This window comes from Vidua chalybeata, chromosome 30 (assembly GCF_026979565.1).
Source record: "Vidua chalybeata isolate OUT-0048 chromosome 30, bVidCha1 merged haplotype, whole genome shotgun sequence".
NCBI lineage: Eukaryota > Metazoa > Chordata > Aves > Passeriformes > Viduidae > Vidua > Vidua chalybeata.
Genome location: NC_071559.1, coordinates 1268704 through 1294495, shown reverse-complemented (window position 1 = coordinate 1294495; position 25792 = coordinate 1268704). Strand labels below are relative to the sequence as shown.

Sequence of the window (25792 nt, the reverse complement as noted above, 5' to 3'; positions counted from 1 at the left end):
GGGAAAACGAGACCCGGTAAAGCCTCGTGGGGGGATTGGCATCCCAAAGACGGGCTCTGTGTGTTCTCCTGGCCAGGGAGGGGCTCGTCCTGGGCTCACCCAGGGGCGAGGTGACCACCAGCCACCACCAGCGCCTCCGGCTGCTGGGCTGGCGATGTCCCTGGCTGTCACCGGCTGCCAGCGCTCCGTGCGGCAGGGCTGGAGCTGGGCAAAGCTCCCTCGGCCGTGTCCTCACTGGGTCCCCCCACCCCCAGCAGGAGCTGCCAGGGCTCCTGAGTGCTTGGAGGAGCCAAAAATCCCTGATTCCAGGGCTCCTGAGTGCTTAGAGAAGCCAAAAATCCCTGATTCCAGGGCTCCTGAGTGCTTGGAGGAGCCAAAAATCCCTGATTCCAGGGCTCCTGAGTGCTTGGAGGAGCCAAAAATCCCTGATTCCAGGGCTCCTGAGTGCTTGGAGGAGCCAAAAATCCCTGATTCCAGGGCTCCTGAGTGCCTGGGGAAGCCAAAAATCCCTGATTCCAGGGCTCCTGAGTGCTTGGAGGAGCCAAAAATCCCTGATTCCAGGTGAAAAAGGAGCACAGTGCCAGCACTGGAATTGTTCTCTGCTGGGGCACCAGGCTGAGCCGGTGCCTGGGGTTAATTGCTCGCGGGTGAGAGGTTAATTGTGACACCCGTGACCCGAGCAAGGGCTGTGGCAGAGGCGTTTTGTGCTGCTTGGGGACATTTGGGGTGACAGCTCTCCTGAACCTGAGGCCTGGGGGGGCTCTGGGTTTCTCCCTTACTGTGGGTTTAGGTTTTTTCTCTTTTTTTTTTGGCCGTGTCACAGCACAGCAGCGATCCCGAGGAGCTGCCGGAGGTGCCAGAGATGGAGGGAGAGGAGGAGGGTGGGTTGGATTTCTGTGCATATTCTGTGTTCAATACTTTAAAAGGTTAAAAGGACCTGCTTAAAGGACCTGCTAAATACTTTAAAAGGTCCACTGAGCCGGGATCCTGTGGCCAGAGCCAACGGGGCGAGCGGAACGGCGCCTTTCCTCCAAATTTAAAATCAAAATTGGGAAAACTCCGGGTGATCCCCGGCTCCGGTGTGCGCCAAAGTGCAGCGGGGGGTGTTGGGTGGAGCGCTCCCCACAACCACAGGGCTGCTCCAGGCGGCGAATTTCCCTGGAGCAGCGTGGAGCTGCAGGAACGGGACAATGGTGGTGGCAGGATGTGTCTCCTGAAGCTGCGCTCCCCAAAGCAGGAGCCAGAACACGCCGGGATGGGGCTGGGATGAGCCCTGTGTTGTGCCTGGGGGGGTTTCAAAGCTGTGATTCCCACAAATAATTCCTGGGTTCTCCCTCAGGGCAGGGGCTGGCGTTGTGTGGGAGCCCAGGACACTCCTCTGGCTACCCTGGGTGGCTCGAGCCCCTGGCAAGGGGCTCAGAGACCTTGGCACGAAGTCAAAAACACCCGTGGCTTCGATTTTAGCTTGTGGAAAAAGCTGCCAGCTCTGTGTGAGGAATTACAATCCACAAGGGTTTGAGTAGTGTGGTAGCTGGGTTAACACAGGGTGAAAAAAATAGAATTTTAGGGTTTCAAAATAAGGGGTTCAGCGTTGGACCCCCACATTTCAGACCAGCCCCACTTTGCAAAGCCACCCCTGGAGCCCTGCCCTGCCCCAGGAGCCGCCCGAGCTGAGGGTTTTCGGGCAGTGAGGGGAACAGAAGGACAGGGCAGCCAGGAGAAGTTGTTAAAACAAGGTGGACATAACTCTTTATTGCAAATTCCAAAGTAAAAAGATGTACAGTAGAAAGGAACTCAAAAGTTCAGCCATGGAACTCCCATTCCCATCGCCTTCCTCCACCCTCCCCCAGCTGCATCCTCCTCCTCTGCCCAGCTAAAAGAGAACAGAGAGGAAAACCAGGGCTGCGAGGGGAGCGCGGGGCCAGCAGCAGCGGGGTCAGAGGGGAGAAGTGACCCTGCCCCAGGGCTGGGCAGCGGGCACAGGGCCTGGCACTGCCACGGCAGTGCCTCGGTCACCCCCGGGTGATCCCCTAGCTCCGGGATCCTCGGTCACCCCCGGGTGATCCCCTAGCTCCGGGATCCTCGGTCACCCCCGGGTGATCCCCTAGCTCCGGGATCCTCGGTCACCCCCGGGTGATCCCCCAGCTCCGGGATTCTCGGTCACCCCCGGGTGATCCCCCAGCTCCGGGATCCTCGGTCACCCCCGTGTGATCCCCCAGCTCCGGGACCCTCGGTCACCCCGGGGTGATCCCCCAGCTCCGGGACCCTCGGTCACCCCGGGGTGATCCCCCAGCTCCGGGATTCTCATCACCCCCGTGTGATCCCCCAGCTCCGGGACCCTCGGTCACCCCGGGGTGATCCCCCAGCTCCGGGATCCTCGGTCACCCCCGTGTGATCCCCCAGCTCCGGGACCCTCGGTCACCCCGGGGTGATCCCCCAGCTCCGGGATTCTCATCACCCCCGGGTGATCCCCCAGCTCCGGGACCCTCGGTCACCCCGGGGTGATCCCCCAGCTCCGGGATTCTCATCACCCCCGTGTGATCCCCCAGCTCCGGGACCCTCGGTCACCCCGGGGTGATCCCCCAGCTCCGGGACCCTCGGTCACCCCCGGGTGATCCCCCAGCTCCGGGACCCTCGGTCACCCCCGGGTGATCCCCCAGCTCCGGGACCCTCGGTCACCCCCGGGTGATCCCCCAGCTCCGGGACCCTCGGTCACCCCCGGGTGATCCCCCAGCTCCGGGATTCTCGGCGCAGCAATTCAACCGCTCCGTTTAGCACCCACTCGCTTCCAAAACACAACGTTTTGCGCATCTTGCTAAGGAATATTCGGAAAGTTAAAAAAAACCAGCCGCCCCGCGAACTTTTTAACGAGTTTTGGAAAACGCAGCACCCGCCCCTGCCGGGACTCTGCCACTTGGTGATAAACCCCCCCTTGCTGGGCGGACAGCCCGGCGCCCATCCTGCCTACCCAGCGCAGCTTCCACCCACCCTCTGCAGGAAAAAGGAGAGAAAAGGAAAGGAAAAAGCGACGGGCTGAGCACGCCACACGCCCCCCTCGCCTCGGGAAACAGCCGCCCACCTGCCGAGCCCCCCGGGGGTCCCTCTGAGACCCCCAGGAACTCACCCAACCTTCGACTTCAGGAAATAAAGCTGCAGCGGGTCCCTAACGGAGCCTCGCAGCAGCGCTGTGGGGTGGGAATGAGCCGGCACGGCCACGGACGGGGAGAACTGGGAAGCCCCGGTGCCTGCGCCCAGTTAAACCAGTGGTACCAGTGCGTGTGGCACGGGGGAGGCGCGGGACGGCACAGCCACGCTCTGGGTCTGCTTCGACCGGCCCCAGCTGAGCAGCAAAATTCACTTTTGTTAAACGGACTGCGCCAGAACTCACCAGTAATTACATTTCCCGTGAAAAATAATCCCAGAGTGACCAAAACTCGGAAATCAGAAGCGATTCTGAAGTGGTTCAGCTCGGGTTTAAACCTGCCTTCGGTGGGGGAGGGGGGGCTGGCGGGGGGACAGGTGGGGGTCACCTGTGGCCAGCCCCAGCCCTGGGCCAGTCCCGGCACTGCGGGGATCCCTTCTGGGGCTGGTGCGGGGAAGGGAAGCACTGGGAGCACTGGGAGCACTGGGGGGGGCAGCAGGAGCCCCCAGAGCAGGGGTGGGAGCACTGGGAGCACTGGGAGCACTGGGAGCGGAGCACTGGGAGCACTGGGGGGGGGGGGCAGCAGGAGCCCCCAGAGCAGGGCTGGGAGCACTGGGAGCACTGGGAGCACTGGGGGGGGGGGGCAGCAGGAGCCCCCAGAGCAGGGGTGGGAGTCAGGGGTGGGAGCACTGGGAGCACTGGGAGCACTGGGAACAGGAGCCCCCAGAGCAGGGCTGGGAGCACTGGGGGCACTGGGAGCACTGGGAGCACTGGGGGCACTGGGAGCACTGGGGGCACTGGGAGCACTGGGAACAGGAGCCCCCAGAGCAGGGCTGGGAGCACTGGGAGCACTGGGAGCACTGGGGGGGCAGCAGGAGCCCCCAGAGCAGCCCTGCAGAGCTGCTGCCCCCCAACCCCCGTGGGGGGACTGGGGGGGGTTTGGGGCCTTTCTTGGGTCTTTTTAGGGCAAGAAATGGGGGCTGCAGGTGAGGGGGTTACAGGTGAGGGGTTAAAGGTGAGGGGTCACAGGTGAGGGGTCACAGGTGAGGGGTCACAGGTGAGGGGATATAGGATGAGGGGTTCAGGTGAGCAGTTACAGGGTGAGCCATCACAGAACAGCGTCCTCTCCTGCCAGCACGGAGCATCCTCACCTGCCTGGGCCTCACCTGCCTGGAGTCCCATCCTCACCTGCCTGGGACCCCCATCCTCACCTGCCTGGGGCCCTCACCTGCCTGGAGTCCCATCCTCACCTGCCTGGGACCCCCATCCTCACCTGCCTGGGGTCCTCACCTGCCTGGGACCCCATCCTCACCTGCCTGGGGCCTCACCTGCCTGGGGTCCCATCCTCACCTGTGTGGGGTCCTCACCTGCCTGGAGCCCCATCCTCACCTGCCTGGAGCCCCATCCTCACCTGCCTGGAGCCCCATCCTCACCTGCCTGGAACCCCCATCCTCACCTGCCTGGAGCCCCCATCCTCACCTGCCTGGGACCCCATCCTCACCTGCCAGGGGCCCTCACCTGCCTCACAGGTGATCCACCTGCCACCTTCAACACCAAAAACCTTCCAGGAGCTCCTCCTGCCCCTCCCTGCTCCCCAGAACGGCCCCGAATCGCCTCGGGGGAAGCAGCAGGAGGGGAGGAGGAGGCGTGAGAAGAAAACTGGGACACCACGACAGCCTTCCCTTGTCCGGGGAAAAGGGAATTTATTTCCTTTATTTCAGTTTATTTCATTTCCTTTTGGCTTATAGTAATTGTTAATCATGTTGGGTAAGACGGGTAAGAGCCACCATGCAATTTCTAATACACTAATCTTCACTATTGAGCTTTTACAGCTTGCACAGGTTCTTGGTTTGGTTGGGTGTTCTGTTTTGGTTTTTTTTTTGTTTTTTTTTTTTTTTAATTTATTTTATTTTTGCAGCAGAAAAATCATCCAAACTCAGGTGTGGCCTCTACGGAACACCCATGGGGGTTACCTGAATTATTTATTTGTGTTTTTTTTTTTTTTCCCAACACTGGCTTCTATATTTTCAGAAAAGGTGAAGAGGAAAGTCTCCCAAACCAAGTAAAGTCTCCCAAACCATCTCCCAAACCAAGAAAAGCCCATGTAGAAAGTAGAATTCAAATAATAAATCTCAAATAAACGATGCTAACTCAGCGGGCTTCATGGGTGCTTTGTTTCTGTTTTTCCCTTTTTTTTTCCCCTACTTAACTCTTTTTTTCAATTTTTTTCCTCTTTTTTTTTGCTGCTTAACTAAATGCAAATCTGGTTTTGCATGAGCAAACCCATTAATAATAATAATAATAATAATAATAATAATAATAATAATAATAATAATAATAATAATAATAATTTTAAAAAGCAGCTTGGACTGGCATTTCATAAACGCCCTCCCCTCCACACTTTTGGCGTCACAAATTGACCCAAAAAGGGAGGATTTTAGAGGTGGGGGAGGGCAGGGAACTCCTTGGTGTGGTTGTGAGCTTTGGCTGCACCTTCCTAACAACAACCCCCCCCTCCCGGCCGTGAATTTGCTCCCAAACCCCCGGATCCAGAAGAATTCCGTGAGCAATTCCGTGTTAGGATCTGGAGATTTGCCCGGGACAAACCCCTGAGGCTCTTTGCCCAAAACTTCCTCCAACTTCGGCTTCACCCAACACAAAAATCAGCCCTGGGGAGGAAACCACAGGAGAAAAAACACCCCAAACACCCCAAACTCCTCTTTTTTTTTTGGAGCAGAACCAACTCCAGCCAACAGAAAGCCGAAGAACCTCCTCCCTCCCCTTCCTGCTGCGTCTCACGCTGACAAAACATTAAAAAAAAAAAAAGAATAATATATATATATATCCAGAGTTTGAAGGGACTTTTTTTTTATTTTCAAGTCATTGAGCAGCTTCATGAGTTGCCAGCACAAACGCCAACCGAGCGTCACCTACAAGACTCAGCCCAGCCTAAGGACAATTATGAAATTTCAGCCAAATCTTGCATAGAAGTGGTCGACTTATTGCACATTGGAACCCAAAAACAGACACTTTTGCTGCTGCAAATATCACTTGCAATGAAGCTTTTGTTAAAATCTATTTTGAGGGGAGGGGGGTGTTTAGGTTTTCGTTTGGAATTTGTTTTGTGGGGTTTTTTTTTTTGGGGTTTTTTTTTTTTTTTCCTTTGGGGGACATTTCCTGGCTATCTAAAATCTAAGGACAACAGAAAAATCTTAAAAAAATAAAAATAACCATGGACAATGGCATAAGCCAGAAGCCATTCTATAATTTTTGTAGTTCTTTGTATTTACAAAAAGGCATGCCAATAAAATAAAATGATATATTACAGTATTTATAATATTCTCTTAAAAAGTTCAACCACACTTTTCAGCTATTTTTTTTTTTTTTTTAGTTTTTTCTTCTTTTTTTTTCTTTTTGTGCTGTTTACAACGTAGCCTGTACAATATGTATGTAGATTTTTTTTTTATTATTGTTGTTGTTTCTTTGTTATTATTTTTATTATTTTTACATCCCATCCTGGGAGGGACGGGGGGGGCGAGCCAGACGAGGTCCCGTGGATGCCAAGGTGGCACAGATGGCTGCTGGATGGCTTCCTGCTTGGGTTTGGGATGTTTTCGGGGGATTTCTGGCTTTATGGCATTGTGCAAACCGAGATTCATCCTCCCATCGAGCTCTGCCCTATTTGGGGTTTTGTTTTGGGGTTTGGCTGTCACCCCTGGCTTGGTGCCACCAGCTGAAGGGACGCCCCAAGGGGCAGCAGGGAGCAGAGAGGGGCCCGACGTGGCTCGTGGTGCTGCACCCCCAAAATTCCTCCTGGTCCAAAAGCCCCCAGACCCCGTGGTCCAGCTCTGCACCCCCAAAATTCCTCCTGGTCCAAAAGCCCCCAGGGTCCCGTGGTCCAGCTCTGCACCCCCAAAATTCCTCCTGGTCCAAAAGCCCCCAGACCCCGTGGTCCAGCTCTGCACCCCCAAAATTCCTCCTGGTCCAAAAGCCCCCAGGGTCCCGTGGTCCAGCTCTGCACCCCCAAAATTCCTCCTGGTCCAAAAGCCCCCAGACCCCGTGGTCCAGCTCTGCACCCCCCAAAATTCCTCCTGGTCCAAAAGCCCCCAGGGTCCTGTGGTCCAGCTCTGCACCCCCAAAATTCCTCCTGGTCCAAAAGCCCCCAGGGTCCTGTGGTCCAGCTCTGCACTCCCACCCAGAGCAGGAGCCACAATGGCCACGGGGCAACCAAGGGGGAGTCCTGACCCCAAAGGTGAGTCCTGACCCCAAAGGTGAGTCCTGACCCCAAGGGTGACACCTGACCCCAAAGGTGAGTCCTAAAATCTAAAGGACAAACCCAGGGGTGACTCCTGACCCCAAAGCTGACTCCTGACCCTAAAGCTGAGTCCCAAACCCAGGGGTGAGTCCCGACCCCGAGTTTGGGTCCCAACCCCAAAGGTGAGTCCCGACCCCAAGGTTGACACCTGACCCCAAAGCTCAGTCCTGACCCCAAGGGTGACACCTGATCCCAAAGGTGAGTCCTAAAATCTAAAGGACAAACCCCAAAGCTGAGTCCCAGCCCCAAAGCTCAGTCCCGACCCCAAGGTTGACTCCTGACCCCAAAAGTGAGTCCCAAACCCAGGGGTGACTCCTGACCTCAAAGCTGAGTCCTGACACCAAGGGTGACATCCGACCCCAAAGGTGAGTCCTAAAATCTAAAGGACAAACCCAAGGGTGACACCTGACCCCAAAGGTGAGTCCTGACCCCAAAGCTCAGTCCTGACCCCAAAGGTGAGTCCTGACCCCAAAGCTGAGATCTGACCCCAAAGCTGAGTCCTAAAATCTAAAGGACAAACCCAAGGGTGACACCTGACCCCAAAGGTGAGTCCTGACCCCAAAGGTGAGTCCTGACCCCAAAGCTCAGTCCTGACCCCAAAGGTGAGTCCCAAACCCAGGGGTGACTCCTGACCCCAAAGGTGAGTCCTGACCCCAAAGCTGAGATCTGACCCCAAAGTTGAGTCCTAAAATCTAAAGGACAAACCCAGGGGTGACTCCTGACCCCAAAGGTGAGCCCTGACCCCAAAGGTGAGCCCTGACCCCAAAGGTGAGCCCTGACCCCAAAGGTGAGCCCTGACCCCAAAGGTGACCCCCACCCTCCACCCCAGGACTGCTGGGGTGAGCTCCCCAGGCTCCTCCCAGCAGGGGTAACGTGCTGCTTTTCCATTTTTTTTCCCCAAACATTTCTCCACCAAAAGAAGTGCCCACACTGCAGGACGGAGGCTGAAGGATAATTAACATTAATGCTAAATATTGCAGGATGGAGGCTGAAGGATAATTAACATTAATGCTAAATATTGCAGGATGGAGGCTGAAGGATAATTAACATTAATGCTAAATATTGCAGGAGACAACTGACCTTGCTGGCTGGTTGAAGCCCTAGGTTTTGGATTTACAGTGACATGGATAACAAGCCATTCCCAGATTTATCCTCTCCCCTTTGGTGAGGTCCAGAGCAGCATTTTGGAATTTTGTTCTTTGTTTCAGTGTGCAAAAAAAAAAAAAAAAACAAACAAACCAAAAAAACCAAACCAAAACAAAGTATGGCTGTATGGAAAAGAAAGTCAAAGTTGTTAAACAGACACACACAATTCATTCATGTTCTGTTGTTTTTTTTTTTTTTTTTTTTTTTTTTTTTTGTGGTTTTAAGAGTTACATTGAGGTTTTGTTGGGTTTTTTTTTTTTTTAATTTTTTTTCTCTCTTCTACTGGCAGGTTTATGGAAGATTCTCTATGAGCTGGGAGAGTACTGGTGCCGGGTTTCTCTCAGTGGAGGGCCTCGAATTTATGGCTTAACACACCTCTGTGGACAGGTGACTGCGTGTGCCCTGGTTGTGGTTCCTCATGCATGGTCCCTGGTCATGCCATCATGCAAAAATCTGCAAAAATCTGCAAGAATCGCTTCTGGGCGGTAACGAGCGCTTTGTGGGGTTTTTTGGGGGGGGTCAGCCCGAGCTGGCTCCAGGCTGAAGGTACCCGACTACCCCATCTCCCAAACCAGGAAAAGCCCATGTGGAAAGTAGAATGCAAATCATAAATCTCAAATAAACGATGGCAACTCAGTGGCCTTCATGGGTGCTTTGTTTCTTTTTTTTTTTCCTTTTTTTTTTTTGCTTCTACTTGTTTTAACTCTTTTTTTTTCAATTTTTTTCCTTTTTTTTTTTTTTTTGCTGCTTAACTAAATGCAAACCTAGTTTTGCATGAACAAACCCATTGACATTGTGACTTCTGGGTTTTCTTCTGAGAATAATCAACAAAATGGGAAAATAAAATCCACTTGGGGCTGCTTTGGAAAATACATGAATCCCAGCAGCGGGTTTTGTTTCTCTGTGTGTGTGTTTGTGTGTGTGTGTGTGTGGTTTATTTTGCTTGTTTGTCCTAAGTTGCATTGACTGATGTGGAACATGCAGTATCCACCTGCCCAAACAATAGAAAATCCTTTTTTTTTTTCCTTTTTTTTTTTTTTTTTTTGTGTGTGTTTAAATGTTTGTTTACAGGGTCCTTTAAACAGGTGGTAGGTCACTGCTTTAGATGCAACGCTGTCACACAGTAAGCAGACTATGTTTGGTATAAGATCTTCAGGTAAGTGTCTCCACAGCTGTTCTGTATTGATATATTTCAGGAAGTTTGTAAACAATCTTTTTTTTTTTTTTCCTTTTCTTTTGTTTTTTTTTTCCACTTGCAAATATTTTAATTCGTACAATTCTACTTTTTTTTTTTTTTCCTGCGTGTGTTAATTTATTTTTCTCTCTGTGTGTGTGTGTGTGTGTTTGTGTGTGTGTGTCTCAACTCTTGGCCACCCTGGCGTCTTTTTGTCTCTTTGCCTTTTCCCTCCTGCCCTCCTCCGCCCGCTGCTGTTTCTCCTTCTCGGGTTTGGTGACGCTGTCGTAGGACGGCAGGGAGGCCGTGGATGGGGTGCCCTCCTTTTTCTCCCTGTTTGCTCCCCCGTTCTCCAGTTTGGTGCTGGCAGGCCTTCGGCCGATGAAGCCCCGTCGTGCCAAACGAGCCCTGTAAGCCCTCTGGATCACCACCGCCGACACCTCCTCCTGCTTGCGCCGCAGCGTGGTGGTGATGGGCTCGTAAGACACTTTGGAAGGGTTGGAAGCCACAAACCTCTCCTCCATCTGCTGTCTCAGGATATCCAGCTCCCCGCTGTCCCCCAGGACACGTTTGGTGAAGGCAAACAGGATGTCCAAACAGTGGATCCTGTCCCCACTTACCATAGGCAGGTCCATGGCGATGAGTTCGATGGTGTTGGGTTTCGGGACGCGCAGGGGATGCTCCAGGGCGTCGGCGAAGTCCGCCAGCTTGCTGTACTCGATGAACTGCGTGGCGTCGGGGTCGAACTTCTCCCAGATCTCGTAGAACGTCTCAAAGTCGTCCTCGCTGAGCGGATCCGCGCTCTCCTCCGTCGCCACGCTGAAGTTCTCCAGGATGATGGCGATGTACATGTTGACCACGATGAGGAAGGAGATGATGATGTAGCTCACGAAGAAGAATATCCCCACCGAGGGGTTCCCGCAGTCCCCCTTGAAGCCGCTGCCCGGGTGCTCCTTGTCCAGGTCGCAGTCTGGCGGCCGGTTCAGGATGGGCAGCAGGAGCCCGTCCCAGCCGGCCGAGGTGGTGATCTGGAACAAGCAGATCATGCTGTTGCCAAAGGTCTCAAAGTTGAACATGTCGTCTATGCCGGCCTCGTGCTTGACGTAGGCGAAGTTGGACATGCCGAAGATGGAGAAGATGAACATGACCAGGAAGAGCAGGAGGCCGATGTTGAACAAGGCAGGCAGGGACATCATTAAGGCAAAAAGCAGCGTGCGGATCCCTTTGGCTCCCTTGATCAGGCGCAGGATGCGGCCGATGCGAGCCAGGCGGATCACTCGGAACAGGGTGGGTGACACGAAGTACTTCTCGATGATTTCAGCCAGGAACATCCCTAAAGGAGAGAGGCAACACGTGTGACAGTGGGCACGCGCAGGCTGCTGCTTCCTCTGGGCCTTGGGGCGGGCGGGGCACGTGGAACGCCTTAAAAATTAACACCAAAACCAGTAAACTAAAACTAAAACTTATTCAAGCAAAATGTCAGAACAGAGGGAAGGGGCATCGGTCAGGACTTCATAAATAAATTTCAGGACTTCACAAATAAATTTAGATAAATTCTGCCGTGGTGCCTTCCCAAGGCTCAAAGAGAATCTTGAAGTCCTGGTACCCACATATCCCTTTCAAGGACATGTTCTACCCTGAAAATGCCAAAACAGCCTGGCACTCAAAGACCTCTAAGTGTGGAAGAGGTTTTACAGTGACTTCTGCCAGCCAGAGAGAAGTCTGAGAAGAGGATCCACGTTTACCCCTGAAAGAATTTCCTACCAAGGTCATTGACACAGAAACCAAGAAAGAAAAGGATAAATCAGAGAAATTCCAACCAGTGCTTTGTTTGTCTCTTTTGACCAATGAGTAAAGTATAAACTTATGAGTTTTGTAAGAATGTATAAAAAAGCATGAATGCTAAAATAAAGCACTGAAGCCTTCTGAAAATGGAGCGTGCTGCTCTGCACTGTCTCAAGTACGACCTCTGAGTGGTGTCACACTCACCCACGATGGACAGAATCACAACCACGAAGTCAAAGATGTTCCACCCGATGGTGAAGTAGTAGTGCCTCAAGGCGAACATCTTCAGCACACACTCACAGGTGAAAAAGATGACAAACACAAAGTTGATCCAGTAAAGGATGTCCTCCATCTGCTTGCTCTGCGTGTCTGTCTCCACCATCATGGTCACCATGTTGAGGCAGATGAGCATCATGATGACGATGTCGAAGGCTTGCTGGGTGACAAAGTCGAAGACGGCTCCTTGGATGCGGTTCTGTGGAGCAGGAGAGACAAGGAACCGAGTTTGAACAGCAGCCATGGAGGTGTGGAATGGTTTGGATTGGAAATGTCCTTCAGACGACCCCATTCCACCCCCTGAACAACAACCATGGAGGTGTGGAATGGTTTGGACTGGAAATGTCCTTCAGACGACCCCATTCCACCCCCTGAACAACAATCATGGAGGTGTGGAATGGTTTAGACTGGAAATGTCCTTCAGAAGATCCCATTCCACCCCCTGAACAGCAACCATGGAGATGTGGAATGGTTTGGACTGGAAATGTCCTTCAGACCATCCCATTCCACCCCCTGAACAACAATCATGGAGGTGTGGAATGGTTTAGACTGGAAATGTCCTTCAGAAGATCCCATTCCACCCCCTGAACAACAATCATGGAGGTGTGGAATGGTTTGGACTGGAAATGTCCTTCAGACCATCCCATTCCACCCCCTGAACAACAACCATGGAGGTGTGGAATGGTTTGGATTGGAAATGTCCTTCAGAAGATCCCATTCCACCCCATGAACAACAACCATGGAGGTGTGGAATGGTTTGGATTGGAAATGTCCTTCAGAAGATCCCATTCCAATGTCCTTCAGACCATCCCATTCCACCCCCTGCCCTGTCCAACCTGGCTCTGGATGCTCACAGCTTCCCTGGGCAACCTGTGCCAGGGCCTGCTGACCCTCACAGGGAGGAATTTCTTCCTGATTTACCGTAAGTGAACAAATTATTTCACCATTGGTGGAAGGAGGGATGAGGATGTAACTCTGTCAGCATTAAATAAAGTTTTTAAGGCAAACCCTGTCCACGAAGCAGTGTGGTTAGGGCAAAGGCAGGAAAATGCCATTATTTATACCCCAACATGCTACTCCACCCTTACTAACAAGTTGCTCTCTGTTGAACCTTTGCACTCACAGCTGGGGGAAGCAGCCAGATCCTTGCACTGGTGGGTACCTGCAGGAGAACCCAACCCCTCTGGTGTCCTGGCACCAGCACAGGCCCAGCAGCAGGATGATTTATCCAAACAGCACCTAAAGGACTCAACCCAACCCCTTCTTTGGCTTTCTGAGGGATCCAAAGTCTTTGGGAAACCGGGGAAACGAGCTCAGTTCTCCATCAGCGAAGCCCCCAAGGCTGGATGGGTGCCAAAGGTTCTCCTGCGAGTGCCAGGAGGCTCCTCCTCCACACCTGTGGCCTCTCACCCAAGTGAAGTTTTGGGATTTCTTGATTCAGGTGATGACCACCAAGCCCAGGACAAGTGTTTTAACCTTTGCAGGTGACACCTGAGTCACAGTGACAAGAGCAGGGTGATGTGAAATCCAATATGAGTTAAAACAAGGGATGGTTTTTTTTTTGGGAAAAAGCTCCTTTGAAATCCACTCCACACCTTTGTCCTGAGCTCCCTCCAATGTACTCACCAGAGGTCGGGGAATGGGTTTTTGAGGCTTCTTTGAGCCCAGTTTTTTCATGGCATTGTAGTACTTCTTTTGTTCTTCTGTCATGAAAATATCTTGACCTCCAAAGTAAAGGGGCAGAAGGAAAACTGGTTACAATCAGCTCAGGAAGCAGAAGGGAAAAGGGCAAACCCCAGCTCAGGTGAGACCTGCCAGGTGAGCTGCCTCAGACAGAAATAGCTCACACTAACACCCAGGGTGCATCTTTCTATAAAAATGACTGGTTTTTCTATAAATTGAAATGTATAGGAAATGAAAACATGATATAAATTGAAATTTATAGGAAAATTTCCTATAAATTTCCTAAAATTTCCCCTAAGTTGAAATTTGTAGTTTTCCTTGCACTGCCTCCTTCCCCATCCCTCTCTCCCCTCTGTGGTGAGCAGGTGTGAGGGCATTTCCAGGAGTGGCACCACCCCAAATCCATCCCAAATTAGAGCTCCAGCCCCTCAGCTTGGGGCATTTTAAAGGGACAATGGTAGAAACCCAAACTTACAACTTTTTTTTTTTTTGAGGAAAAGCAGGATATGAGACAGAGGCAAGAAAAACATCTTGCTTCCTGTCTGTATTTTAGTCAAGGCATAAAAAAAAAACCCCAAAATGCATGAAAATCTAGGGGAAATGTTTAATATGTAGTTTAAACCAAGTCTTGGGGACCACAGCTCTAAAAAAGGAGTTTTGTGCCCCAAAATGACTTTATTTTGGAGGAAAAGCCACCAGCCCAAAGAGCCAACAGGTCTGAGCTGGAATCAGCACACACAGATCACTTATCTTTTTCTTTTGTTGATTGAAGTTGTCGATGATGACACCAATGAAGAGGTTCAGGGTGAAAAAGGAACCGAAGATGATGAAGATAACAAAATAAATGTACATGTAAATGTTGTCCTCGTACTTGGGCTGCTCTTCTTGCTGAAGGGGAGATAAGAACAACAACAAATGACATTTCAAAGACACCCTACAAACACAGGCAAAATGAGATTGGTTGTGTTTCCAAAGATCAAAAACCAGAAGAACATTTTTACACTTTCCTGGCACAGCCATACTTGTTTCAAGCCTGCATTGAGTGCAGGACAAAGAAAAAAAAAATCCATTTAAAAATATAAATTTTACGCTTCATATAAAACCCAAGAGAACAGAAAGGGGGGGGGAATTGAAAGCAAAAAGGAAATCTTGGTATTTGCATGATTCCAGCATGCAAGAAGCAGAAAAGTGCCTGAGGAATGAACTCCAACCCAGACATAATTCCTGCATCCATAATCCCTAATTCCTGAATCCATAATTCCTGAATCCATAATCCATAATTCCTGAATCCATAATTCCTGAATCCATAATCCATAATTCCTGAATCCACAATCCATAATTCCTGAATCCCTAATCCATAATTCCTGAATCCATAATCCCTAATTCCTGAATCCACAATCCATAATTCCTGAATCCATAATCCCTAATTCCTGAATCCACAATCCATAATTCCTGCATCCATAATCCATAATTCCTGAATCCACAATCCATAATTCCTGCATCCATAATCCATAATTCCTGAATCCATAATCCCTAATTCCTGAATCCATAATTCCTGAATCCATAATCCATAATTCCTGAATCCACAATCCATAATTCCTGAATCCATAATTCCTGAATCCCTAATCCATAATTCCTGAATCCACAATCCATAATTCCTGAATCCATAATTCCTGAATCCCTAATCCATAATTCCTGAATCCACAATCCATAATTCCTGAATCCATAATTCCTGAATCCATAATCCATAATTCCTGAATCCATAATCCATAATTCCTGAATCCACAATCCCTAATTCCAGTTGTGAATCCACAACTGGATTCACACTAATGCTCAGACTTCCATACAGACAAAAGATTCATGGCTAATTCCTCCCCATAATTTATTCTAATGATTAAATCTATAACTTCACTGTATTTCTACTCCTATTTTGGGGTGGTTTTTTTCTATTTTTTTTCCTATTTTTTTAAATTTCCACTCCTATTTTTTTCTGCTTCTCTTTTTTTTTTTTTTTTTTGTTCTACTTCAACTTCAGTTGGTGTAGAACAAGAAGAACCTGCCCTTTTTTGGGATTTTCTTCAGCATCTTTGAACTCATCAGACCCCCAGAGCAAATGAAACAACCCCAGCATGAAACACTTGCTTACAAACACAATTCCACAACTTTGCCTCTTGATTTTAGCAAAGCAAAAAAATCAGGGGAGGGGAGTTTTGTTACCTTTCTGGAATCTACAGCTGCATACATGATGTCCATCCAGCCCTTGAATGTAGCCTGGCAAAGAAAACACAGAATTCACCCAAAAAACCAGAATTATGCCAGGCTCTCCCTGGCACTCTTGATCTCCCTGTATAACAAACTTTAATATTATTTCAATATTTCTCTTTTCATTTAATCTAAATTACAGAAATCCAGCTCGAGGAGTTGAACCTCATGAGGGCGAGTGGGGGACTTGGGCCCCCTTACTGAGACCCATAAATTAGGGAAGAAATTAAATAGAAAATGGCAAATTCATTCCAGCCCCAACCCCAGGGGATGCTGGATCTCAAAGAGAGGGAAGCAGGTAAAGTGCACCAGGAGCATTTTGTATTTCCAGCCCCTCACTTTGGGGTGTTTTAGAGCTCCAGCCCTCACTTTGGGGTGTTTTAGAGAGAGGATGCAGCTCCAGCCCCTCAGTTTGGGGTATTTTGGGGGGACACAGCTCCAGCTGCTCAGTTTGGGGTGTTTTAAAGTATCCCTCAGTTTGGAATATTTCAGAGCTCCAACCCCTCAGTTTGGGCTATTTTTTGGGGGGATGCAGCTCCAGCCCCTCAGTTTGGGATATTCTAGAGCTCCAGCCCTTCAGTTTGGGATATTTCAGAGTTCCAACCCCTCAGTTTGGGGTGTTTTAGAGCTCCAACCCCTCAGTTTGGGGTATTTCAGAGTTCCAACTCCTCAGTTTGGGGTATTTTAAGGGGGGGATGCAGCTCCAACCCCTCAGTTTGGGGTATTTCAGAGTTCCAACCCCTCAGTTTGGGGTATTTCAGAGTTCCAACCCCTCAGTTTGGGGTATTTCAGAGCTCCAGCCCCTCAGTTTGGGATATTTCAGAGCTCCAGCCCCTCAGTTTGGGATATTTCAGAGCTCCAGCCCCTCACTTTGGGGTATTTTTGGGGGAGATGCAGCTCCAGCCCCTCAGTTTGGGATATTTCAGAGCTCCAGCCCCTCAGTTTGGGATATTTCAGAGCTCCAGCCCCTCAATTTGGGGTATTTTTGGGGGAGATGCAGCTCCAGCCCTTCAGTTTGGGGTATTTCAGAGTTCCAACCCTTCAGTTTGGGATATTTCAGAGCTCCAGCCCCTCAGTTTGGGGTATTTCAGAGCTCCAGCCCCTCAGTTTGGGGTATTTCAGAGTTCCAACCCTTCAGTTTGGGATATTTCAGAGCTCCAGCCCCTCAATTTGGGGTATTTCAGAGTTCCAACCCCTCAGTTTGGAGCATTTTAAAGACACAACAGTAGAAACCCAAACTTACAACTTGCAGCAGAGCCAGATATCCTGCCCCAACGTTGTCAAAGTTAATTTTCACGTTCTTCCATCGGATCTCCGTGGAGTTGGGTGGCATCAGAGCCTCGCAGTCTGTCTTGTTGTTAACAACCTCTATGTCAAAGCGATGCTCAGCTGTTTCATTAAAGCAGTAATGATATTTCCCGGCAAACAGGTTAACCCCCATAATGCTGAAAATCAGCCAGAAGATAAGGCAGACCAACAAGACATTCATAATGGAAGGGATAGCGCCAACCAAGGCATTGACAACCACCTGTGTTGGAAGGGGTGGGAAAAAGTTTCAGTATAAAACACGAGGCAGGAGACAGCAAGCATCAGTACAGCTGTTTTTGGGGGGGAATGGGGGAGCAGGCCACTGGCACGTCGGGGCTTGATCCAGGCACAATTCCAGGAGGGGAATTTGTGGCTTTAAAGACACCCAGGGAAGCTCTGTTTTCAAAATAGGTGGTTGAGTTACGGTTGTGATAATGTAAATTATGTATTGTGTGTTATATATTATGTATTATATATTATATATTGTATGTTCTGTATTGTATAGTTTATATTACATATTATCTATTGTATATTCTATATTCTATACTGTATATTCTATATTATATATAGAATATTATCTATTGTACATGTATGTTCTATATTGTATATTTTACATTATATATTATCTATTGTATATTCTATATTCTATACTGCATATTATACATTATCTATTGTATATTATATATTATATATTATATATTATATATTATATATTATATATTATATATATATTATATATTATATATTATATATTATATATTATATATTATATATTATATATTGTATATATTATACATTGTATATTGTATGTTCTATATTGTATACTTTATATTACATATTATCTATTGCATATTTTATATTACATATTATCTGTTCTATATTATACATTATACATTGTATATTGTATCTTATAAATTATATAATACATTCTACATTATATATTTTATATTATACACCATATGCTAGCTACTATATATTGTATATCCTGTATTCTATATTGCACATATATATTATATAATACATATATATTTCAAACTCATTTCTCTTCTCCAGCCACGCTGTTGCGTCTCTGGAGTGTGCACTCTTTGTCCTTCACCAAAACCATCATTTGACGTCGTTTTAACTGCCCAAAGGCAGAAGGGGGGCTCAGACTCCTGTGACCAACGGGCTCCTGATGGAATTTGCTCAGGGCCAGTTTGAGGACACTTCAGCGGGGGGACCCCAGAGGTTTTTGGGATTTTCTTCTCAGCCAGCGGCCCCTCCAGCCATTCCCCACGCTCAAACAAGGCTGTTTTCACCCGGGGGCCTGGTCCTGCGCCCAGCAGCGGGGTCAGGACCAAGCCCAGCATCACTGTGGTCACTAAAGCACGGACTAACACCAAGATCATCCTAAGCAAGGCCAGTCGTGCCGTCCCAGGCAGAGCTGAGCATGCAGCCTGGCAGGCTCACCAGGACACAAAAGCCACGCTCCCTCCTCCAAAGGGCAGCAAACGCTCAGCCCTGAGGATGGGTTTTGTCTCAGAGCTCATCCCTTCCTAATTTCAGCCCTTCACACTTTGGGAGCGCCGCGTCCCTGAGCATCCCTGGCCGGCACACGGCCAAATGGAAGCTTCAAACAGAGGCAGCTCAGCAGGAAATTCAATCTTTTATGGTGCTCTCCTAATTCAGATTCCTTTAACAGATGAACATCAGCTAAACTACCCTTCCCCCTCTGCCTTCCTTTTGAAAGGCAGCTCAACCACACACGGGGGACTTGGGAGGCCCCAAGGGTGGAACACTGGCCACAGCTTGTCCTGGTCCCTTGCTGGAAGCCACCACCACCATGTGGCCACCAGAGCAGCTCGTGGCCAGCCAGGGCTGGGCTTGGAGTTCTGGGCTGCTGGGAGGTGTCCAGGGGATGGGACTGGGTGGGTTTTAAGGTTCCTCCCAACCCAAACCACTCTGAGATAAGAGGAATGGAGGAAAATTGAAGGCCACAGTGGTCCAGATGGTGAATCTTCTCTTCCAGCTGGTAAATGATGCCAGGAGTTCATCCCTACACCCAGGAAGGCAGAGGTGAGAGCCCCAAAAGGCTGCAGGTGGATGCCTTTGCTCTCAAACCCTTCATCCCAAAATGATGCTCAGCTGCTGGACCAGCAGCACTTTTTGGGTCACATCCTCCTACGAATACATTGATTTATTCCAGCTACCACGTGAGGCAAAAAAAAAACAAAAAAACAACCGGGTAATACCCTCCTGAAATGTGGTGATTTATGGTTCACTAAACCTACAGAGCTTTCCAAAAGGAGCGGAAGGAGGAACGTGGCTTTTGTGTGCAGACTGACAAGAACACATGCATGTCTCACAGCATCACTGTCAAACTCCCTGACCGAGCTCAGAGCAGAGCAAGCTCCTGGAAATGCAGATTGCTATGGAGGAGAGAAAAGCAAAGAACTCCAGTTTCAGTCTCCTTTGCGAAGGCATTTCAGATCTCTGAAATTGGTCTGGTTGGATGGGGCAGCGACACTCGTCTCCAAATCAAAGGGAAGATAACTGGGTCTAGAGAGCTGACAGGGCTGCAGCTGTAATGTTGCCCTGATTTTTAAAAGTGTTAAGTTTTCTTTTCTAGCTCTTTTGAAAGTTTTAAAGTTCTCATGAAACTTCTTCAGCCTTCTGATAATGTTTACATATTTCTACTGCAGTTCTCACGCACTGTTCATGTAAACAAAAATTGTTTTACATTCTCCTTTTATGGAAGGAGAGAATTGACAGACTATTAGTTTGACCAGTGTGGTTGGAGAGGTGGCAATTTCATCCTCCAATCCACTGTCACTTTTAGAATTCTATATATTGCAAAGTCAAAAATAAAATTAGCTCTTTTTCTCTCTTAAACTCACCAAACTTCTGTACACTCATTTCGTGTCCAATAACAACAGTTGCAACTATCAATTTTCCCATGGTGAAAATCCCCCACTTCAAGCACGAGAATTTCCTGATTGTACATCAGAAATCTTCTCCCCAGCGTGGTTTAAAACTAGCTTTTAGCTTCTCCAGGTTTAGTGCTAGGCCTGCTCTTTGTGATCAAACTTCAGGGTGGGACCCAAGCCCAACCCAGCAAAAGCTCCACCTTTGTGTGAACGGAAATTTTTCTTCCTTTGTGCCTCTGCTGTGGATTCAAGTCTAGAATTAAACTCATGACACAAAGAATTAACGGCAGGAGAAGGTCTCAGAGAGGAAACACCTCCTTTGGATTTGGAGCTCACGTATTTCTGTTATTTTCCAGGGAGTCTGAGGAGTCCTCCTCAGCTCACTGCTCCTCTTGGGCTGGATTTTGGGCTCAGTTATGCTGCAAAGATCAGGAGGATCCAGGTGGAATTGCTCCAGGAGGATCCAGGTGGAATTCCTCCAGGAGGATCCAGGTGGAATTGCTCCAGGAGGATCCAGGTGGAATTCCTCCAGGAGGATCCAGGTGGAATTGCTCCAGGAGGATCCAGGTGGAATTGCTCCACTCAGACCCTGAGGTAAAACTGAGCCTCCTATTCCCTTCCCTTATTATTTAAAATACCTAATTTTCTCTCTGGTTAGGAGCTAACTGGGATTTAGCACAAAACCCCACTCTTGTTCTAAGAGCACCTGGGAAATCCATTGATATGAAACACCCTTTATTTCATTTTTTTACTGCACAATTTTTTTTTTTTTTGCATGTTCTTAGGAGACTCTTTCAACCCCAAATGGGGGGGAAAAAAAAAAGCACCAAAATGTCAGAATATCAGTGGCAAAGCAGCCAGACACTGCAATAATTGAAACACCCGAGGGAGTGGTGCCAATTCAAGCTTGTTCAGTTCAATGCTTTGCTTGTGCTTTGTTCTGGTTCCACAGTGACAGGACAGGGACCAAAAAAGCATGGAAAAAGGAAAGGGGACAGAAAGGAAAAGCTTCACTACCAGACAAGGCTGCCAGTCACCACCAGACTGGACTGAGAACAACAAGGTGCAACAAGAGGAATGAAACCAAAGTTTTCAAAGAGCTGAGCTCCCCCCAGTCCCTTCCTGCAGTGACCCACGAGAGGCAGCAGCCTTTTCCCCCTGCTTGCTTTTTTCAAAACCCCCTCTGAGACAGAATCTTTCAATCCAATTCCACCAACGAGCCAACACCTGCGGACCCTGAGGTGGTTCCAATTCTGCTTCTTTGCACCTGGTGATTCTCCCTAGATTAAAACAAAAAAAAAGTTACAGCTGAGAAGCCCCTCGGATGCTCGAGGTCAAAGCCAGGCCAAATGAGAACAGCCAAGTGTCAACATCGGCTACAAATGAGTGGTTTGGGCCAGTAATTAATGTAATGAGGCAGCTGATGCATCTCCCTTCGTTAGAGGGGAGGGTGCAGCGGTGGGCAGGGTGAGGGTACATCCACGTAGAGGTGATCAAGTCAGCAGCTGCATCATGATTCTGTTTGGAATTTTCTTTCCACCGGTTTTGATCAGTTCTAGCATGCTTTTAAAATAAAATGCTCCACGGGCATGCAGAAGGATCAGCTGCTAATGGCATCTTACCCTCATCCCCTCAAATCGGGACAACGCTCTTAAAGGCCTCAAGGCTCTTAGGGTCCTAAGGGATTTTATGGCACCTAGTTCCGAGTAGCCCAGGGCATTAGCTATAAGGCTGACTAAAGAGACCTACACAGAAAATAGAAAAGAAATAGAAAAAGAAACCAGAACAAAAAAAAAAAAAAAAAAAAGAGAAAAAAAAACAGAGAAAAAAAAAAAAAGAAAACGGAACGGACAAAAAATAAAATTAAAAAAAAAGAAACGACAACACAAAAAAAGAAAATGAAAAAAAAAAAAGAAAAAAAAGAAAAAAAAAAAGGTTCCAGACTGTTAGATTGGATCCCCTAGCCCTGATTGCCCAGCCCAGGAGCCACCTGGGCCGCCCCAAATACCGAAGCCATGACACCAGCTGCCTACTTCACTTGACTGAACCGACCTGGAAGGAAATAATGCAGTTGAGAAAAGAGCAGAGGGGAGAGATCAGTGAGAGAGAGGAGAGAAGAGAGGCAGAGACACACACGGAGAGGGGCTGTCGGAAGGAAGAGCCCAAACGACGACAAAACCTTACCCTCGCCCTTTACCGGCTGCAGGGATCCCGGCGGCGCCCATGAAATTTTTTAAGCCAGACAAATGTTAAAGGAACCTATGAGAAAGAATACAGAGAAATCCAAATTTCTCCAAAAAAAAAAAAAAAAAAAAAATAAAAACTGCAGACCTTGGGGCCAAGCTCTCCGCGGCCACCGAGCCTCGCGCCGGCTCCTCCTGCCTCAGCAGCCCGGCACGGGGCAGCTTTGCAACCAAAGCGGTGGGAAAAATGGGATTTTTGCTCCTCTGGTTATGGGCTAACAGGGATTTAGGAGAAAAAATCAGGTTTTTTCTCCTCTGGTTATGGGCTAACAGGGATTTAGCAGAAAAAATCAGGTTTTTTCTCCTCTGGTTATGGGCTAACTGGGATTTAGGAGAAAAAAATCAGGTTTTTCCTCCTCTGGTTATCAGCTAACTGGGATTTAGGAGAAAAAATCAGTTTTTTTCTCCTCTGGTTATGGGCTAACAGGGATTTAGGAGAAAAAATCAGGTTTTTCCTCCTCTGGTTATCAGCTAACTGGGATTTAGGAGAAAAAATCAGGTTTTTTCCTCTCTGGTTATCAGCTAATTGGGATTTAGCAGAAAAAATCAGTTTTTTTCCTCTCTGGTTATCAGCTAATTGGGATTTAGGAGAAAAAATCAGGTTTTTCCTCTCTGGTTATCAGCTAATTGGGATTTAGGAGAAAAAATCAGTTTTTTTCCTCTCTGGTTAACAGCTAATTGGGATTTAGCAGAAAAAATCAGGTTTTTCCTCCTCTGGTTATCAGATAACTGGGATTTAGGAGAAAAAATCAGGTTTTTTCCTCTCTGGTTATGGGCTAATTGGGATTTAGGAGAAAAAATCAGTTTTTTTCCTCTCTGGTTATCAGCTAATTGGGATTTAGCAGAAAAAATCAGGTTTTTTCCTCTCTGGTTATCAGCTAATTGGGATTTAGGAGAAAAAATCAGTTTTTTTCCTCTCTGGTTAACAGCTAATTGGGATTTAGCAGAAAAAATCAGGTTTTTCCTCCTCTGGTTATCAGATAACTGGGATTTAGGAGAAAAAATCAGGTTTTTTCTCCTCTGGTTATCAGCTAATTGGGATTTAGCAGAAAAAATCAGGTTTTCTTCCTCTCTGGTCATGAGCTAACTGGGATTTAGGAGAAAAAATCAGGTTTTTCCTCTCTGGTTATGGGCTAACTGGGATTTAGGAGAAAAAATCAGTTTTTTTCTCCTCTGGTTATGGGCTAACTGGGATTTAGCAGAAAAAAATCAGGTTTTTTCTCCTCTGGATATGAGCTAACTGGGATTTAGGAGAAAAAATCAGGTTTTTTCTCCTCTGGTCATGAGATAACTGGGATTTAGCAGAAAAAATCAGGTTTTTCCTCCTCTGGTTATGGGCTAATTGGGATTTAGCAGAAAAGATCAGGTTTTTTCTCTCTGGTTATGGGCTAACTGGGATTTAGGAGAAAAAATCAGGTTTTTTCTCCTTTGGTTATGGGCTAACTTGGATTTAGCAGAAAAAATCAGGTTTTTTCCTCTCTGGTTATGGGCTAATTGGAATTTAGGAGAAAAAATCAGTTTTTTTCCTCTCTGGTTATCAGCTAATTGGGATTTAGGAGAAAAAATCAGGTTTTTCCTCTCTGGTTATGGGCTAACTGGGATTTAGGAGAAAAAATCATATTTTTTCTCCTCTGGATATGAGCTAAATTGGATTTAGGAGAAAAAAATCAGGTTTTTTCTCCTCTGGTCATGAGCTAACTGGGATTTAGCACAAACCCCCCATTCTTGTTCTAAGAGCACCTGGGATATGAAATAAAAGGGTGATGTGTTGAGCTGTTGATATGAAACACCCTTTATCTCATTTTACTGCACAATTTTTATAATTTTTTAATGTTCTTAGGAGACTCTTCCCATCCCAAATAGGGGGAAAAAAAAGCACCAGAATGTCAGAATGTCAGTGGCACAGCAGCCAGACACTGCAAAAAAAAGTGGTGCCAATTCATCCAAATCTCCAGGAAATTCAGTTTTAAACCAATTTTGGGCTGCTGATGAGTTTAAAACTGAATTTCCAAATTTCGAAAGCATTTCTGATCCCTTTTCCAAGGCTTTTCCATAAAATAAAAATAAATTTATTTTATTTCCATAAAATAAAAAAAAAGGCTGTTTGAGCATTTAATAAATAATCAAATAATAAATCAAATACATGAAAAGGCTGCTTGAGCCTTTAATAAAGAATCAAATAATAAATAATCAGATAATAAAGAATCAAATAAATAATCAAATAATAAATATTAATAAAATAAATCAAATAATAAATAATCAAATAAATATATAAATGATCAAATAAATAATCAAATAAATGAAAAGGCTGTTTGAGCCTTTAATAAAGAATCAAATAATAAAGAATCAAAAAGAATCAAATAAGAATCAAATGAAAATAATCAAATAAACAATCAAATAATAGAGATTCAAATAAAAAATAATCAAATAATAAAGAATCCAATAATAAAGAATCAAATAAAAATAATCCAATAATAAAGAATCAAATAATAAAGAATCAAATAAAAATAATCCAATAATAAAGAATCCAAGGAAAAGAATCAAATAAAAATGATCCAAGAATAAAGAATTAAATAATAAATCAAATTTAAAAAATCAAATAAAAAAGAATCCAAGAATAAAGAATCAAATAATAAAGAATCAAATAAAAAAATCAAATAAAAAAGATTCCAAGCATAAGGAACCCAAGATAAAGAATGCAATAATAAGGAATCAAATAATACAGAATCAAATAAAAAAATCAAATAAAAAGGAATCCAAGCATCAGGAACCCAAGAGAAGGACCGCAGCAATGAGGAATCAAATAAAAAAATCAAATTAAAAAAGAATCCAACCATCAGGAACCCAAGAGAGAGAACGCAGCAATGAGGAATCAAATTAAAAAATCAAATTAAAAAAGAATCCAACCATCAGGAACCCAAGAGAGAGAACGCAGCAATGAGGAATCAAATAATAAATCAAATAAAAAAGAATCCAACCATCAGGAGCCCAAGAGAAGGAACTCAGCAATGAGGGATCCAGTAAAACCATCCAGGGCAGTGATTTTTTCGGGTCATTCCCGAGGCCGCTCCCGAGGCCGGGGATCCCGGGCTGGCTGCAAACACAAGGCTCCGTTATCCCCGGCCCCGGCCCGCGGGGACGCGGCCTGCGGGGAACGGCCGAGAGCGGGGTCAGGGCAGGGGGAGTGCCGCGGCACGGGGATGAGCGGGGCAGGACACGGCCTGCGGGGAACGGCCGAGAGCGGGGTTAGGGCAGGGAGAGTGCCGCGGCACGGGAACGAGCGGGGCAGGACAAAACCTGCGGGGAACAGCCGAGAGCGGGGTCAGCGCAGGGCTCCCGTGCTCCGCGGCCGCGCACGGGGATGAGCGGGGCAGGACAAAACCTGCGGGGAACAGCCGAGAGCGGGGTTAGGGCAGGGGGAGTGCCGCGGCACGGGAACGAGCGGGGCAGGACAAAACCTGCGGGGAACGGCCGAGAGCGGGGTTAGGGCAGGGGGAGTGCCGCGGCACGGGGATGAGCGGGGCAGGACAAAACCTGCGGGGAACGGCCGAG

General features: G+C 47.6%; 1 protein-coding gene across 3 annotated transcripts in view; it reads right to left on the bottom strand.

Annotated features, from left to right (window-relative positions):
- Positions 1 to 6270: 6270 nt before the first annotated feature.
- SCN8A (sodium voltage-gated channel alpha subunit 8) overlaps positions 6271 to 25792 on the bottom strand; it is a 78906-nt gene continuing 59384 nt past the window's right edge. Inside the window, exons 18-25 of one of the 3 annotated variants that reach the window (XR_008435196.1) lie at positions 21620 to 21742; positions 17027 to 17311; positions 15739 to 15792; positions 14272 to 14409; positions 13465 to 13569; positions 11767 to 12037; positions 7606 to 11110; positions 6271 to 7458 (exon numbers count right to left, since the gene is read on the bottom strand). Coding sequence is in view for 1 of the 3 variants with exons in the window: in XM_053967402.1 (XP_053823377.1) it covers positions 9963 to 11110; positions 11767 to 12037; positions 13465 to 13569; positions 14272 to 14409; positions 15739 to 15792; positions 17027 to 17311; positions 21620 to 21742 (2124 nt within the window). In the remaining 2 variants the exon portion in view is untranslated. Of the gene's footprint in view, positions 11111 to 11766; positions 12038 to 13464; positions 13570 to 14271; positions 14410 to 15738; positions 15793 to 17026; positions 17312 to 21619; positions 21743 to 25792 lie in introns of all 3 variants that reach the window. The other 2 variants (XR_008435197.1, XM_053967402.1) reach the window with 2 other exon arrangements.